Source organism: Crocuta crocuta, unplaced genomic scaffold (genome assembly GCF_008692635.1).
Source record: "Crocuta crocuta isolate KB4526 unplaced genomic scaffold, BGI_CrCroc_1.0 scaffold32, whole genome shotgun sequence".
In the NCBI taxonomy this organism is placed as follows: Eukaryota; Metazoa; Chordata; class Mammalia; order Carnivora; family Hyaenidae; genus Crocuta; species Crocuta crocuta.
In genome coordinates this window covers 11,397,122-11,414,153 of record NW_027529424.1, presented here as the reverse complement: position 1 = coordinate 11,414,153, position 17,032 = coordinate 11,397,122, and the positions used below count along the sequence as shown (strand labels likewise).

Here is a 17,032-nt window from a genome sequence, read left to right as displayed (position 1 = left end):
GCTGCACCTCTGCCTGTCCCTGTGCCCTGCCCGGAACTGCTGTCCCGAAGTGTCAGCCCACAGANAGCCCCTCCGTGTCCTCCTGGGCTGTGTGCTGCCCGCCCCTCCCCTGCGCGAAGTGTCACCCACAGCATGAGGCCAAGGGCCAGTCAGTGACGTGAAATACATAGTTTTCAATTACTGTGTAAAAGAAAAAAAAAAACAAGGTGAACACAACATTCAATAAATGCAGGACCACAATCCGCCTTCTATGATGCTGAAACCCCAGTGGCTCAAAGTCAAAGTTTTTGCCTGAGTGTGGAACAAACTTGTGCTAGGAAGACACACCCCAGGTGGATGGGGGTAGATGGGGGCTGTCTTTACTCAGCGCAGTGAACAGTCACGCGTCTGTATCCAGACACATCCACGCGCTAGACGCATGGAAATCCTGAAATCTAAAGAGGCACTAGGCTTGCAGGCTGGGATCAGGGCAGGGACGGGAACCGGACTTACTTAAGCAACTCCACTCAGAAGAGCGCACTGAAGTCAGGGGCCACCAGGGCCCGGGACGGACACAGACACACACAGACCCCCCCCCAGCAAGACGCACCTGGCTTACGGTGAAGCCGTGCAGCCGCTGTCCCACCCGGAGCCGCCGTGCCCGCTCGCAGGCTGTGCTGCCCCTCCTCCTCTGGGCTCCGAGGCCGGCGCTGCCCGTGGACAGAAGGAAATCAAGGTTAGATGCTTCTGCGGAGGCCTGTGGCTCGCGTCATTCNNATTCAGCCACACAGTGAAGACATTTTTATGTGATAAAGACAGTTCAAGGACAAATTAAGCCTTACGTTCTCCAAACAGATTCCAGAAAACGAATTTCGGTAGTTTAGTAAAGTCTGTTCAATTTTATGACCCCTATCTCAGCTCAGCTAAAGCCTCATGGTATCAACTAACAGATGCATGTCGCAAGCCCTGTATATATAAACGCTCAGAAGTAACTATAACCTAACTATGCTACCAATTTCCCTCACCCGCAGAAAAACAACACTCACGTGGAAATGACGTTTTCCGTCTCAGGACACAGTACCCCCACAAGCTCCGTACACACCTATGGAACTGGTAAAGCGTAAGACGGGACCTCACCAGGAACCCCTACACTGCGGTTCGCTGCGCAGGTGGTAACAACTCTGGAATAGCATTTGGCATCACTTAAATCAGAGTTATCGGTGCACCTGGGTGGTTCAGTCGGTTGAACATCTGACTCTTGAAGTCCGTGCAGCTCATGATCTCACGGTTGGTGGGATCGAGCCCTGAGTCAGGCTCTTCCCTGACAGCACACAGAACCTGCTTGGGATTCTCTCTCTCTGTCTCTCTCTCCCCCCCACTCCCCTGCTGTCTCAAAATAAATGTATAAAAGTAAAAAAAAAAATTTCATTTTAAAAACGCATCACCCTCTGATGGTGACCAGAGGGGAGGGTGTGGGGATGGGTGAAATAAAATAGCTGCTCTCGGTAGCTACTGTGTGACTGGAACATAATTTTACACACACACGTACACATACAGGTATAAAGAAGAGCAAGGAAATACACCAGAGAGAGACTGCACAGAGGGAGGGAGAGTCACAATCGTTTAGGGGTAACCTGGGTAATGGGGACACAACTGTACTATATGCGTTACACAATTTTCTACACTAGCATTCTGTCCCACAAAAACGATTTCTCCTAAAGATACATGCAGAAAAGGGAAACGAAAGCAACCTGGGTCAGTGGCTAGCAGGAAGACGGGCCATCATCACCCACACCCTCCCTCCTGACTCAGCTGATTCCACAACTACCGAAGAGGATTTCACATGTCCTTCACCATCAAGAACGCAACCACAAAAAGCAAATAAATGCTGGCACCCAACATGCAGAAAAAGCCCCAGCCCCTCGGGGTCTCCCGCGTGTATGCTGGTCACCGACTACACCTGTAAGTAATGCCCCTGCCGCCACGCTCACGCGCAGCACACGGGGACACCGACCCACGCTCACGCGCAGCACACGGGGACACCGGAACCACGCTCACGCGCAGCACGGGCACCCCCCCCCACCCCCGGCTTCTTCACCTGGGCCTACGGCGAAGCCGCACCATAAAACACACCGGGTTCTGCGAATCAGCAGGGACACTCCTGGCCCACTTTGAACACTCAAGGTTGGAGCGTTATCTTTTCTCCATAAAGGAGTCCATTTCTGGAAGCTACAGTTGTACTAAGAACACGGGAGTCTCGACGACTCCCTGCCCACAATAAATAACACGGGGGCGGACAGGTTAATGAGAACCACAGGCCGACAATTACTTTAATCACGCGTATTAAAATCCACATCAATCAATGCCCATTTTCACTTCAAAAGTCCGCATACAGGGCCACCCATTCTGGGGTCGCCTAAGGTCCCAGGAGCAGGGGCCTCCTTGGGCCCGGACCCGCTTTGCCCAGACAACTCTGGCAACTGCACAGGAAGCCCCTTCCTTTGCTAGGGGAGGCGATGGGAGGAAGACCCTGCGCCGGCCCTCATCCAGGCTCTCCGCAGGACTCTGGTCCGGCTCCGGGCTCCGCGGGCGAAGGGTCTCGGGGTCGAGCTCCAGGGTCCCCGGGAGAAGGGTCTCGGGATCCGGGCTCCCCAGGTCCGCGCTCTCCGGCCTGGGCTAAGGTTCCCGGCCATGGGAGTCAAGGCTACCCGGTGAAGGGTCTCGGGGTGCGGGCTCCCCGGGAAATGGGCCTCAGGGTAGAGCTCCGGGCTCCCCAGCCCCGGCTCCGCGCTCCCCGGGAGAANGCTCACAGGCCTCCCTGGGGCAGTTAAGTGAGAGCTAGGGAGCCCCGGGGCGCCAGGTGCCTTAGCCCCGGCTACGTGGCTTTGTGGAAGGGTCCGCCCCAGATGGTTTCCAGGGCCACGGCACTACGACGTCCTCCTCCTCAAGACAGCTCTCGCCCAGGATGTCCCCGGGGAACCGCAGGACCGCCCCCCCACCCCCCAACAAAGCGCCTGCAAGAGTGTGCAGACTCCCTGCTTTCCCCACCGGCATGCCTTGTCCGGGAAGGCGCCACGCTTCTGAGATGTCCGAAGGACCCCCGTGCCCTTCTTGAACCGGGAGCGCAGATCCTGCGGGTGGGCCGGCCCTGCCGCTATGGGGTGGAGGGGCTTTGGGGTTAACCGCACCTCGGCCCTGCAGGGGCAGAGAGAGGCCCCACCTCTTAAGGCAGATGCTCAGGGCCTTGGCCTTCTCTCTTCCTTCCCCACCTCATTCTTTCCCTTGGCCCACTCATGCAAATGGACCCAAACCTCCCTGCCCTGCTTCTGGCACCGAAGAAAGGCTCCTCCTCGGGAGACAGGAGCCAGCTGTTTGAACATATAACTGCCCTGGCAATGATGGGGAGGGTAACCTTGCATCGAAAAGCCCCCAAAAGCCTCCCAAAAGCGCTTCGCAGTGCTGTGGATCCTGCAAGTAACTGAGCATCTCTTGATCCACAGGAGAAACCAGCTGAACCAGAACAGGTGATGATCAGAAGCAGCTCTGTGCATGTGCCTTTCTTCCGTGGAGAATCTTGGCCGCAAAGGTTACTGAGCCTCCGCGATCCTGCGGAGAGGGTTGGGTGTTATTAACCCTTCTGTGAGTGTTTAGGAAAATGAGCACTGTGAAGTTATGGTATTTTGATCTCTCTGAAGAACAGATGCTGTATAAATCCAGTAATTGCCACTTACTGGTAGATTCCCACAGGATACAACCTTACTGATGGCGACCTACACATACTAAGAATTTATAGATAATTATTTTGGAACAGCACCCACAGTTTTAACAGTCATATGTAATCTCAATATATGTTAAAAATCCCTGCAATGAAGAAATTAAACAAAAAATTGTCAGGATGCCGTATCCTATGTTTCAAAGCCACCTCCAATGTCCCAATGAAATTCACTGTTTTAGTGATAAGCAATGATCAGACTAGGTGGGGTCTGGGATATAGAAAGGCAACCAAGTGAATATTTGAGTGCGACAGCTCGGATTATATCTCCCCAGAAAGAAATGTTATGACCTCATTTGAAAATAGGGTCTTGGGGTGCCTGGGTGGCTCAGTTGGTTGAGTGTCTGACTTCAGCTCAGGTCATGATCTCTCTGTTTGTGAGTTCAAGCCCCTCATCAGGCTCTGTGCTGACAGCTCACAGCCTCAAACCTGCTTTGGATTCTGTGTCTCCCTCTCTCTCTGTCCTTCCCCTGCTAATGCTCTCTCTCTCTCTCTCTGCTTCTCAAAAATAAACATTAAAGGGCACCTGGGTGGCTCAGTCGGCTGAGCATCCAACTTCAGCTCAGGTCATGATTTCACGGTTTGTGGGTTCAAGCCCCACATCGGGTTCTGCGCTGACAGCTCAGAGCCTGGAGCCTGTTCAGATTCTGTGTTGCCCTCTNACAGAATCCCCCCACCCCCGGGCCCCCCCCCGCCAGCCTCACCCCCACCTCCCTTCCTCCCTCCCTCCTTCTCTCCCACCCGCCCGCTCTCACCCTCCCCTCAGCCGGTCCAGAAAACCAGGCGCCCGAACACCGCTGCGCCACATGGCTTATGACCCGCACACGCCGACGCAGCTTCACTTATCGCGACGCAGGGAGCGGGGGCGAGACGCACAGGCCGCGATTCCATTGGTCAGCGCGCACAGCANACAGCTCAGAGCCTGGAGCCTGTTCAGATTCTGTGTTGCCCTCTCTCTCTGCCCCTCCCCCACTCATGCTCTGTCTCAAAAATAATTACATAAAATAAACATTAAAAAATATTTTTGAGAAATAAAAGAAAATAGGGTCTTTCTGGAGGTAATCAAATTAGAATGAAGTTATTAGGTAGGCACCTAATCCAATGCGACTAGTGTCCTTATACAAAGAGAAACTTGGAGACCCTGACACCCAGGAGGAGGGGACAGCAAAGATCAGGGTGACAATTCTATAAACCAAGGAGTACCAATGACGGCTGGGCACAGCAGAGGCTGGGAGGAAACCGATTCCCCATCGTAACCTCAGCATGAGCCTACCGGCCAGCACCTTGATCTTGGACTTCTGGCCTCCAGAACTATGAGACAGTCCATTCCCATTGTTCTAAGCCATCCAGTTTGTGGTACTTTGTGATGTCACCCCAGCAAGTTGAGACAGAAGTCGAGGTTCCTTCACCTCCTGAAGAAGGACCCACAGTAGTTTGGCTGCATATGTGGTTTTCCAGGATTGCATGTCCTCCACATGATGCGTGCTCTTTGGAAATCCTTCGGAATCTGTCATAAACCACAAGTGACAGTTTGGGGAAATGCAAGGTAAGAGATCGGCTCAGTGCCTCTAAATTTAAAAATTATAGAAATGTATACAATGTCAGCAAACAATGCTAACAGCATGGGATGAGGTGAAAGAACCCCCGTCCTGAAACCAGCGAGCCCTCCAGCGCTCATACTCGTCCACTCAACAAGGCTTTATTGTGTGTCATCTATTGCCAGCCTGAGCTTTGCCACAGGAGTTTGAACGAAGCCTTTCCTCGTTCTGCTGAACTGTAAAAACGGGCCATGCTTTTCTGGAGGTTGCCTTTCAACCCTAAGGTTTCATGGTTTTGTTATCTCGGGTCTTAATTGTGATGTTGGTACAGCATCGACTCCAGCCTTTAGTTTCATTTTTTTCTCTATCTGTTTAAAATGATGCAAATGAAGAAATTCACATTCATTTGGCAGATTTTAGTTTCATTTCTGCTTCTAGGTATGTCCTCTGATAGCCACCTTTGTTGGAGAAAAGCTCTCCCCTTGAATGTAGTTTGCTTTCAGGAGTTTGGAACAATTGTCTCAGAAAACCTCAGATGTTGTTGAGATTTCCTCTTGGCAATGCCAAATCATAATTGTTTTTTTAAAGACCTTACACATTTATACATACAGATGTAGAAAAAAGTTCAGGATTAGTCATCATTAAAGAAAAGGTACATTACCATAAAATGGGACATTATTTTATCTGTCAGATGTAACAAGTTGATAAAACCTAAGGGAAGCTTGTGAAGTTCTTGCGACCAGGCACTTTTCTGCTCTGGGTACTATGTGCTACTCTCTCTATTTACCTTTTGGAAAGCACTTGGACACTGTTTGTACACATTTTAAGTGAGTGCACTCTTCCAGCAGAAATTTCCCTTCATGAGAATTATCCTACGGCTGTATCTCACAAGGGTGCAGCGCTGAATAAGTAAAGATGTTCTCTGCAGTCTTTTTGACTATAGCAAATATTGAAAAGACGGCTACCAAGAAGGGTTTTCTTAAATAAAATATAACACATCCATATAATTAAATACTCCACAGATACTGAAAACAATGATTTCCATTGCTTTTCACATATGTACCACAAATTAGTAAGGAAAGAAAGCTAGATGGTGGCTGAAGCTCTCACTGAGTGAGAAAAATATACTCTCATTTGAGTGGAACAAGTCGAAAGGAGATTTTAATTGTGATTTGATTATGCTTAACAAAACACTTTAATGAAAGAAATTTATGAAGAATAAGTCAATAGCAAAACAGGCTATGTTCATAGATAGGAAACACAGTGTGATAAAGATACCATTTCTTTGCAAAAAATTTTTTTAAATTAAAAACAAACAAAAAAGAAATACAATTTCAATAAAAATTTCAACAGATCAGGAGCACAAAATAATCCTAAAATACAGATAAAGGAGAAAAGATTCAAAAAAAGGAAAGCAATTTTGTAAAAAAAAAAATTGAATGTTTATGTATTTTGAGAGAGAGAGAAAGACACACACTGAGAGACAGTGCACAAGTGGGGGAGGGGCAGAGAGAGAAGGAGACACAGAATCTGAAGCAGCTCCAGGCTCTGAGCTGTCAGCACAGAGCCCAATGCGGGGCTCGAACCCACGAACCATGAGGTCATTAACTGAGCTGAAGTCAGATGTTCAAACTGACTGAGCCACCCAGGTGCCTTGCAAAGCAGTTTTGAAGAGGGACAATGTGGGAAACTTATTTTAGCAGATATTGAGACAAGTCTTACTAGTACGGACTTTTAGATATATTGTCTATAAAAAGCTGTAGCAAATAAGACAGTGTTAATATGAGCACAGAGAGAGAGGCAGAGAGGCTAAAGGAATATAAAGAAAGCCAGGAATAGACACCTAGAAGTAGATCAGTGGAGAAAAGATTCAATAAATCTTATAATTTATCTGGGAAAAATTGAATTGCTGGTTCAAATCACTCTGCACCTACCCCAAGGCAATAATGATATTGTATCTCTTCAAAGGGCTTTAAAGTTCTACTTTTCTTACCTATGCTTTTAATACACATGATTTGAGTTTTGTTTCTGCTTCCTGTAATAAAGACATCCTCAAGATTAAAATGACTGTNGGGGTGGGAGTGCTTAAAGTGCAAATGCTCACTCACCTAAATTCCACTGAATGTGAATGAGTCTGAATGATTTTGTTGAGTGGTGAGTAGGAAGAAACTACTGAAAAGGAAAAGAGGTGGTAAGTACAGCAGGATTTCACCAGGTAGAAACGATAAAGTCAAAAGGGAAAACGAAACCCTGAGAACTTCCAAAGACAATGTCTATTTTCTTCAAATGTTTCTTTTCCAAGTTACTCACATTCTAACCGCTTTGTATATTTCTGATATTTTAACTTCAACTCAAATGCTACTGTTTCCTGGTGAATGACTCCGTCCCTGGTAACCAGAACCTGTGTTGGTTACAACCCAGAACCAGTCAGGTCCAGGCTCTGTTTGACCTTTTATCTGCTCTTTGGTCCGTGGGTTACATCTTTCATATGACAAGTCATTTTATAAAACTTTTAACCCTTTATTTTTGTAACTGGTTTCCAGGTAGGAGTGCAATGGGTCCCTCATCACTGTGGTTGGATAAATATTCATGAGCTCCTAGAACAGGCTGCTTCGCTGCTGCTAAATTTTGGATAAAGGTTTAGAAACTAGTTCTTAAAGGAGAGATTAAAGACACAGTCCCTACTTTTATGGAATCCTTGGTCTAGCACGGGTTACAGAAAAACAAATGCAAAGTTACTGTGTCATCCAATCCAGTGGCCTCTGGGAGGGCAAAGACAAAGATTCCATCAGCAAAGCAGGGCTCAGAGAAGCGTGCTAAGCTCCGGGAGAAGGGGACACATTGGACTCTCCCAAAAGGGTGAGTTAGTAACAGTGTAACGTGTATGTATGTATTTCCTATGGGTGCTATGCCAAATTATCACACGTTTTCTGGCTTAAACAACACCAGTTAATTCTCTTACGGTTTGGGAGGCCAGAAGTGTGGCACGGGTCTCGAGGGGCTTAAAATCAAGAAGGCCGAAGGGGTGCACTTCCTCTGGAGGCTCCGAGAATATGCTTTCTTGCCTTTTCCAGCTTGGAGAGGCCACCCACATTCCTAGGCTCACGGCCCTTCTCCCACCTTCTACGCGAGCAAGGGCTGGTCCAGTCTTTCTCCTGATGCCATTTCTCTGTATCTGATGCTTCTGCCTTCTGCTTCCCTATTTAAGGTCTGTGTCATTCCTGATGGGCCCGTCCAGATAATCCAAGGTAACGTCTTTATTTTCAGATCATCTGATTGGAACCTTAATTCCATCTGCTACCTTAAGTCCTCTTTGCCATGTATCCTTGTACTGATGGATTCCAGGGACACACCTGAGACCATTACCTTGCCTCCCACAATGTTAAAAGAAATTGATTTATTGACTAAATTCTAGAAGAATCTTTAAAATACTGCTGTTTACGTTCCATTGTTAAAATTAGTGTCTTACTAATCTNGGGCTTTTCTCCTGAGCTGCTTCTAGAGTTTCACGTACTGGTCAAAATCACAATTTCTTAGCACAGATGTCAAGTTTTGTTGCAAACTGTTGGTCTTTTGAGCAAAACATTGTAGAGTATTCTAGCTTATTTGTTGGAAGGAGGAATTTTGACATGCCAGAAATAGAAGGAAATGAATATTATAATTGAATTTACAGACATCACTTTTTGGAGCATTGAAACAAAGACCTGTCAGTTAGAGCGAGAACAAACGGGTACATATCAGAGGAGGGAGGAGGGGAAAGAATGCCCATGATAGCATTTATTTGGCTTTTTTATCCATTATGATCTGTGGCAGTGAAATAAATATTCATCAGTGAAATGTCTTTTTGGTGGGAACAAGCAGAGGCGAGAACATATTTATACAACATAAAGCTCAGTGGGGGAAAAGCTGTTTTTGTTACTTCTGAATTGGTTCTTCGAATTGGTTCTTTTTTTAATTCCAAGAACATATCATCGTTAAAGTAGGTTCATTTCAACACAGCTCTCAACCTACCAAGCATTATAATTACTCCTTTATTGATAATATTGACAAAGAAGGAGTCATTTCCTTGTTGACATACACTTCTTGGGGAAACGGTGAAGATGTTTTGGGTCATGAGACAAATACATTTGTGCCAGAAGTAGATCGTGATGGGCAGGACCTGGCCCTTCAGGGTGGCCCCGTATCTAACGAACGCATCTTTAGGGGACCTGAGTTTGAAAATACAAAGCTGGGGAGGTCTCAACTCAAATATTAATACAGACGCAAGAGCGGAGAGAACTAGGAATCAGGAACTGGATGAGAGAAACAAGCCAGAAACCAGGCGCGGGCTCCTGAGGGCTCTCTGCACATCACGTGTGAGTATCAGTCTTCTCTGCCATCGTGCCCCCCGCCCCAGCTCGCGTGTGGCGGGTCTATCCAGATCTGGCCTTCCGGACAAGCTCGAAGCAGATATCTGGTGTGCTGGGCCTTCCGACTCACACTCCCCGATCTGAATTTGTGTTCTTGTCTAATAAATGCCCAGAGAAATGAAGGGTTGGGATATCCATTTGAGATCATTAGCCGAGCCCTGACAGCAGATGGTGCATAACCCGAGTCATCATGGTTTCCCCAGACGGGCTTTTACCTTCTTCCTGATTTTATCTTTCCGCTGGGCCATCTTTCGTCTCTGGTTATAAGATGGTGTTATGAGCTGAGTTGTTTCTCATCCAACCTCATATGCTGAACCCCCGGGAACCCCCAGGACTTTGGAAGGTGACTATATTTGGAGATGGGGTTTTTATGGAGGTGATTAAGGTAAAATGAGGTCACTACAGTGGACTCTGATCCAATTTGGCCGGCGCCCTTTGAAGAGGAGGAGGTCAGGACACAGACTCCCACGGAGGGAGTCCCATGAGGACACAGGAAGGGGACGGCGTCTACACGCCCGGGAGAAACCAGCCCTGCCCACGCCTGGGTCTCAGACTCCAGCCTCCAGGACTGGGAGGCAATAAAGGTTGGCTGTGTGAGCCCATGGTTACGGTGGCCCCGGAAACCAGCGCAGGCGGGTCCTGCTTGAGAGGGAACAGACAGATTGACCGCGGGGACCCCAGACACCGTGCCCAGAAATAGACAACAGAACATATGGAACTTTCCCACATGATAAGGGAAGCATTTTAAATCACACAGGTAAGTGACGATTATTCAAGAAATGATGTTGCAGTCAGTCCGTCCAGTTACCACCCATTCTTTACAACAAAAGAGATTCCAGATGGGTCAATGAGTGTCGTATAAAATGAGCTCATAAAAACATAATAGAAAGATGGGTAAGTTTAAAACACAATTTGGAATTGTTTATGAGTATGATATGAAAATCTGGAATCCATGGAAAAAAAAAACTGGTTCATTTAAAAAATATGTGTACAACAAAAGTGTCATTACAAAGTCAAAAGATCAACAGACCAGAAAAAGTAATTGCAAATCACATGACAGGCAAAGTCCTTAGTACACAAAGCATTTCTACAAATCTCTAAGAAAAATGCAAATAATAAAAAAATTGGCAAAGTTATTTCAAAAATAGAATTACAAATGACCAATTAAAAAATGAAAGACCCTCAAACTCATAACTAAGGAAACAAAAATTAAAGCTTCTGACTGGCTCGGGTCATGATCTCACTGTTCACGAGTTCAAGCCCCACGTGCTTGACAGCTGTGCTGACAGCTCAGAGCCTGGAGCCTGCTTTGGATTCCGTGTCTCCCTCTCTCTCTGTCCCTTCCCTGCTCACACTCTGTCTCTCTCTGTTTCTCAAAAATAAATAAACATTAAAAAAATAAAATAAAAATGTGAAACCATTTTTAGCTGATCCCGTTGGCGAAGGTGTAAGTGTTTGAAAGTTTTCTGTGTCTAGAGCAGCCCGGTCGTTCACATTTGGCGGGACCATGGGCCACTGCGGATCTTTTAGAGCGCTCCTCGGCAGTGTGAAGAAGAGGTAAAACAGTACCCATTCCTGAGAGAGGCACATTTACCTCTCGCAGCTTACCAGACGCACATACACACACAACACCGCAGAACTGCACGCACAGGGCAGATTGTTATGCACTCGTTTCATGGAATGTGCTGGAAGTGTCTGCCATCCTTAAGAGCACAGCTGGTTGATTAAACAGCTGGAGCCCAGGGGAGCAGTGTTATTTCTCGGTCTCCCTTCCTGACCCAGCCCCAATCACAGAGAGGCCGTCAGCACCTCGAGGAGCCGCACCTTGGTCCAGGGTATGGGCTACATGCCCGACACCCCCCCCTGCCTGGGTGGGACCAGCTGCCTGGGGGCAGGAGCCCGCGCCTCCTGTGATCTCCGAAAAAGTGGCTCCTCGGGTGGTGTGCTGGGCCCGGGCCACCCCTGCTGTCCGCAGACTCTTAACCCTGCGACAGTCCAGTGTGATGCCAGGGAGCGGAGCTCCGTGCGCCCCGTGACAAGACGGCCCAGCGACCGTGCTGTCCAAAAAGAGCAAACTGTGAAACGTATAATCCTTGTTTAAATTAAAAAAAAAAATTTTTTTTAATGTTACTTTATTTTTGAGAGAGACAGAGCGTGAGTGGAGGAGGGGCTCGAACCCACAAACCACAAGGTCATGCATGACCTGAGCTGAAGTTGGACGCTTAACCGACTGAGCCCCCCAGGCGCCCCCCAATTTTTTTTAATGTTGGTAAAATACATATAACAGAAAAGTTACCATGTTGCACATTTTTACGTCTGCAGCTCTGTGGCATTAAGTACTTTCATCGTGCGGCTGCCGCGGCGTCCGGCCAGGTTCCTCTCCTCCCCCACCCCTGGCGGCCACCTTCCACTTCTGTGTCTAGGGATTCGACGCCCCAAGTTCCTCCTGTGGATGGAGTCGTACGAGGAGGGTCTTCTGCATCCAGCTTGCTGCCCAAGCGTAACGTCCTCGAGGCCCCCCCGGTGCGGCCGGGGTCAGAACCTCCTTCGCACGTCTTCTTATCCGTTGATCTGTCCGTGGACACTGGATGCCTCCAGGACTTGGCTGTGGTGAATCATACTGATGTGAACACGGGTACGGAAATAGCTCTTTGAGACGCTGAGGTGTAGACCCAGATGTGGAATTGCTGCGTCCTGTGGTAATTCTATTTTTAATTTTTTAAGAAACCACCAGTATGATCCTTTTTTTAAAACTAAAACGTTTTAAAATAAAAATATAAATACAGATATAGATGTCATAGCAATTGAAGATCCCCAGAAGCGTAGAAATCTGTTAAGAATGGTTATCTGTGGGGCGCCTGGGGGGCTCAGTAGGTTAAGTGTCTGACTTCGGCTCAGGTCATGATCATGGGGTTTGTGGGTTCGAGCCCCGCGTCGGGCTCTGTGCTGACAGCTCAGAGTCTGGAGCTGCTTCGGATTCTGTGTCTCCCTCCCTCTCTGCCCCTCCCCTGCTCATGCTGTCTCCCTCTCTAAAAAATAAGTAAACATTAAATTTTTTTTTTTTTAAAAAAAGAATGGTTATCTGTAGGGGGTAGAATGACTCTGAGGGATAGAGAACATTTATCTTTCACTTTACATCTTTATGAAACTACTTTTTTTCATGTGTCTATTGTTTCAGTAGTTACATCAAGTCAGCACGTGTACCATTTCTATGGACACACTCCCCAACAGATTCATGGAACATGAAACAGAAAAGCCTCAGCTCCTTTCTTGTGTGAATTTAAAGTATGCTGCTCACAGCTTTTGCTTTTCTGCATTAATTTTGCCAGGAAAGATCTGTATTCCTCCTTTTGTCTGGGGCTCCTTGAAGGCAGGGACTGTGTCTAATTTATATTCGTGCCACCCGTTCCCAGGCCATGTCCAGCACGTAGAGAGCGCTTGGTGATTTCTGTTTTGTGGTTGTTGACTGGTTTTGCTAATCCCTGAAAACACCAGTGTAAGCTGAGATCAATTCCCCATCTCTGTGCCCTTTGTGTTACTCCTCTCTCTCTCTCTCTCTCTCTCTCTCTCTGCTACTCTCTCTTTTCTCCTTCTTCCTCTTTCCTTTCTCTTCTTCTTCCTCCCTGTCCTCTCTGGTTCCCCTTGAGACGAGGAAGATGCTGTTGGATGTCCTTTGTCTTCATGCCCACACTGCTTCATCGCCTCTATTCCTAGAATAGTTCTTCATCTGACCCAACTGCTTTTGATCGGAATGAATAAAATATTATGTCCACCAATTTCTTAGGATTATCGAATAAAGGTTTGCAAGTCAGGAAAGTTCCACCACTTAGGAACAATTTGACCTTCAGCACATCATCTAAATTCTTTTTTTCCATCGCCTAAATTCTTAACAATTCAGTTTCCTCTTACGTACCTCATAGAAAATATAAAGTCTTCAGCATAGTTGTTTTACATAGAAGGTTAACTGGTACTTTTAAAAGCTTTAGAGCTACTATTACCCATCACTACTGCTGTAATGATAATTGCCCTCCCCATCATCTAAATTATCCCCAACAGATTTCATACAGGGGCTACTCCTTAGTTAAGAAATGCCTCTTTAAAATCCACATAAACAGAGCACAACTGCTTATGATTTATTATTCCTTCACAATGTTGACACATGCTAAAGATCTTCCTTCTTTTGGAAATACTTAAATTTGAAATTGATATTTTAGAGATAGTTGCAATTAGCCTGAAGGAATAGATTACAATAGACTTTTCCAGACATGTGATCAGCCCTTGAAACTACATTGCATAAAACTACCCACCGTTGAAAAATAAAATGGGTCTAATCATAATAGAACTTGTTGTTGCAGGATTCTCGCTCAGAGAGTCGTGACACCGAGACTTTTCTTTCCAGGAAGCAACTTTATTATGCCGGCACCGCTCAGTTGGGTTCGTACCCAAAAGAACTGAGCGGCCCACATCAGATGGCATAGGTTTTTTTTTTTGCATTTTCTATCCTGTCTCCCATATATGGTAATACATATAAACATGCAGTCTGATTAAGTTGTTTCAGTTTACAGGAACATGGGGGGTGTAGGCAGCTGGACTCATATCTAGGTGACCTTGAAGTCTTCTCTTCTCTCTTCTTCAATTTTTTCTTTCTCCTTAGGGAGGGGTTCCTACCATTGTCTCATACAATTTTGCTGAAATTTAAGGAGATTTAGGAATATGTCTGAATTGCTAATCAAAGTGTCCCACAAATCGCTCTTGTAGTCAGTCGTACGGTACTTTCCCCTAATGAGAGTGCTGTTGGGCATCCTCATTTGCACCCTTCTTCCAGTGGTTTGTCCACACTAGAGGGTGTCCACTCAGGAAGTGCACTTAGCAGGGCTTCCCAAGTACTTTCTGACACTCTGGTCATGACGTTAACATAAACTGTACCAGACTACAGATGGCGTAGTTAGAAAGTATTCCGACTTAATGGAATTTTTCCCACTAGGAATAAAGGTGTAGCCATTGTAACGATCTCCGCTAATTTCCATTAAATGGTTCTTCATGCTCATTGCTGTACGTGGATTCATTAATTTGTATTAGATCATCTAACCACCAAATTAATATATCCCAGCTAGGGCTTTCTCTTTGCAGCCCAAGTTATGTACAAACCCTTTCAACACAGATCTTTGCTTTTAGGAGACCTTTCAAATATTCATATTCCAAGAATATTATAAGAGGAACATCAAACTAAAATTCAGATAAAATATAGATGTAACCATGGGACCTGCTGAGCTGTCTTAGTTGATATTTTAAGTAAATTGGACCAACTAATTGGCGATCTGATCAATCGCCTTGTAATTATCTCTGTGAATTTCAAGAGACCTCACACATTGCCTTGTAAACACTTAGCCTCCGGATCAGAATGCAGTGGGTTTACAGACAGATGTACTTGATTGGAGAACCTGGTTAGGACTCAATTGCTTGTCCATGATCAGTTATTATGTGAAATGAAACTGAATTTTAAATTGTGGTTTATTTTCATTCAGTAGGCCTGGTCTCTAACGATGGGAAATATGAACGTGGAGCCTTCCTGAATGGGAGCACAACAGTGTGAAGGGGTGAGTGGTCCCCTGCTCTGGCCGTGTTCATGTTTCATCATCAAGAAGTGTGTTCTGTGCCGCTCAGTGTGGTCCATGAACAGCCTGCTTCTGGCCTGTAACAAGTCTAAAATGGAGCGTGTAGAGGGTAAAGTATTGAAATTAAGAGTTTAGAACCCGAAAAGTTTCTAAAAGTTGAGTGTAGAAATTGGGTGGGGAAGTTTAGAAACTCTTATAACATTCAAACACAACTATTATTTCTTTGAATTGCATATTAAAAATGTAGGGTTCCTGGGACGCTTGGGTGGCTCGGTCGGTTAAGCATCTGACTCTTGATTTCAGCTCCGGTCATGTTCTCACGGTCATGAGATGGAGCTCTGTGCTGCGTGTGAAGCCTGCGTGGGATTGTCTCCCTCTGCCCCTCCCCTCCTGATGTTCTCTCTCTCTGTCTCTCTCTCTCTCAATAAATAAATAAATAGTAAAAAAAATAAAATAGAAATGTAAGGCTTCTCTATTTTTTATCTAAGAATTCCTTTTTTTTTTTTTTTTGGTATTTTAAAAAAAAAATAAATCCNCTGGAAGGGGAGACACTCAGTCAGCGGTCTCTCAGCCGCCTGGAAGTGACTTGTCCCCTGAAAGAGACAGGACCTATGCACGCCCTTCCCTACAGCGTGATGTAAGAGAGGCAGCCTGGGGCAGAGACGTACAGGCACCCGGCGGGGGTGCGCTGGGCAGAGGGGGGCTTCCAGTGGGAAGGGAGCCACAGCGGCTGGCTCACAGTCAGTGGCTAACGCAGCAAAGGAGGCGGCTGAGTTGTTGAAGACTCGTGTTTTGAGGGTAAGTGTCGGACAACTGCCTGGGGGGGAAGAAGGGAAATAACCGTTCCGGCAACTGCGGACAGGAGAATACAAGAAAGTAACAATGTCCACACAGAGCGGCGAGGATCACAGGGAAGGACTTCCCAGGAGCCGGGACAAGGCACTGAGGCACGGTGGCCGCCTCGGACGTTTCCCCAGCGAGACTGGACGGGGAAACGAGATTCGCCCGGCTTCTGCGTGTGCTTCTGTTTGTCGTTTGGCTAAACTGCACACGCGTTTGACTTGAAGTTCTTTCTGTTAGCCGTTTAAATGACAGGCGTCCAATAAAGGACAACAATGCTTTGCGGAGCTTGGGGTCCCCGAGGCACTCCCACGCTTGGTGGTGCCCTCGACGGACTCGCAGAATCTCGGAAGGCTGCTGTGCTCACAGTTGTGTTTTGTGACAACAGAGAGACAGAGATCAAAGTCAGATGAGGGAAGAGCGGCCTGGGGGCAGCATCCTGTCCCTGGAGCTGTGGCCAGGGCTGGCTTCGCCTAGAGATGACAAGGGACAACACTCATGGTGTTTTGCCGAGCAGGGAGGCTTCTGGAGCCTTGGCATTTGGAAATTTTTATGAGGATTCCATCATAATTGACCATCGGCCTGCCCGACCTTTAGTCTCCAGACCCTCTTGAACTTGACTGATACCACATGGCTTACAGCCGCCACCTTGACTTACACTTAGACTATCAGTGTGGCCCGAGGCCTCAGGTAAACAGATAGTTTTATCAGGAAGAACATTCCAGGGGCTTAGAGGTGCTCTTCCAGGAGCCCAGGGCAAAGGCCAGCCCTCTGTGGGTACAGTTCGTTCTTTACTGTAGGTACTTCAACATATTACTACAAAAATACTTCTGAACTGAAGAGCTACTAGTTGAACAGCACAGGTACCTGACTGATGCG

The 17,032-nt window shown here is 46.8% G+C and overlaps 1 protein-coding gene and 2 long non-coding RNA genes across 6 annotated transcripts in view; 2 read left to right on the top strand and 1 right to left on the bottom strand.

Annotated features, from left to right (window-relative positions):
* The window catches only part of PITRM1 (pitrilysin metallopeptidase 1), a 41,987-nt gene extending 37,394 nt beyond the window's left edge, over nt 1-4,593 (bottom strand). For both annotated transcript variants that reach the window (XM_077758549.1, XM_077758550.1), the window contains exons 1-2: nt 4,507-4,593; nt 590-689 (exon numbers count right to left, since the gene is read on the bottom strand). In XM_077758549.1, coding sequence (XP_077614675.1) covers nt 590-689; nt 4,507-4,559 — 153 coding nt within the window. In that variant the 5' untranslated portion in view covers nt 4,560-4,593. The remainder of the gene's footprint in view (nt 1-589; nt 690-4,506) is intronic.
* LOC144227025 (uncharacterized) lies at nt 2,790-3,875 on the top strand. Its single transcript, XR_013333824.1, has 2 exons — nt 2,790-3,116; nt 3,480-3,875. It is a non-coding gene; the product is annotated as an uncharacterized LOC144227025 (long non-coding RNA).
* Nucleotides 4,594-10,375: 5,782 nt separating the features above from the next.
* LOC144227026 (uncharacterized) lies at nt 10,376-15,730 on the top strand. Of its 3 annotated transcripts, none has more exons than XR_013333826.1 (4): nt 10,376-10,455; nt 12,021-12,333; nt 15,224-15,295; nt 15,617-15,730. It is a non-coding gene; the product is annotated as an uncharacterized LOC144227026 (long non-coding RNA). The 3 variants fall into 3 exon arrangements; XR_013333825.1 differs by having other exon boundaries at nt 12,021-12,397; XR_013333827.1 differs by having other exon boundaries at nt 12,021-12,397; nt 15,224-15,422.
* The last annotated feature ends 1,302 nt before the right edge of the window (nt 15,731-17,032 follow it).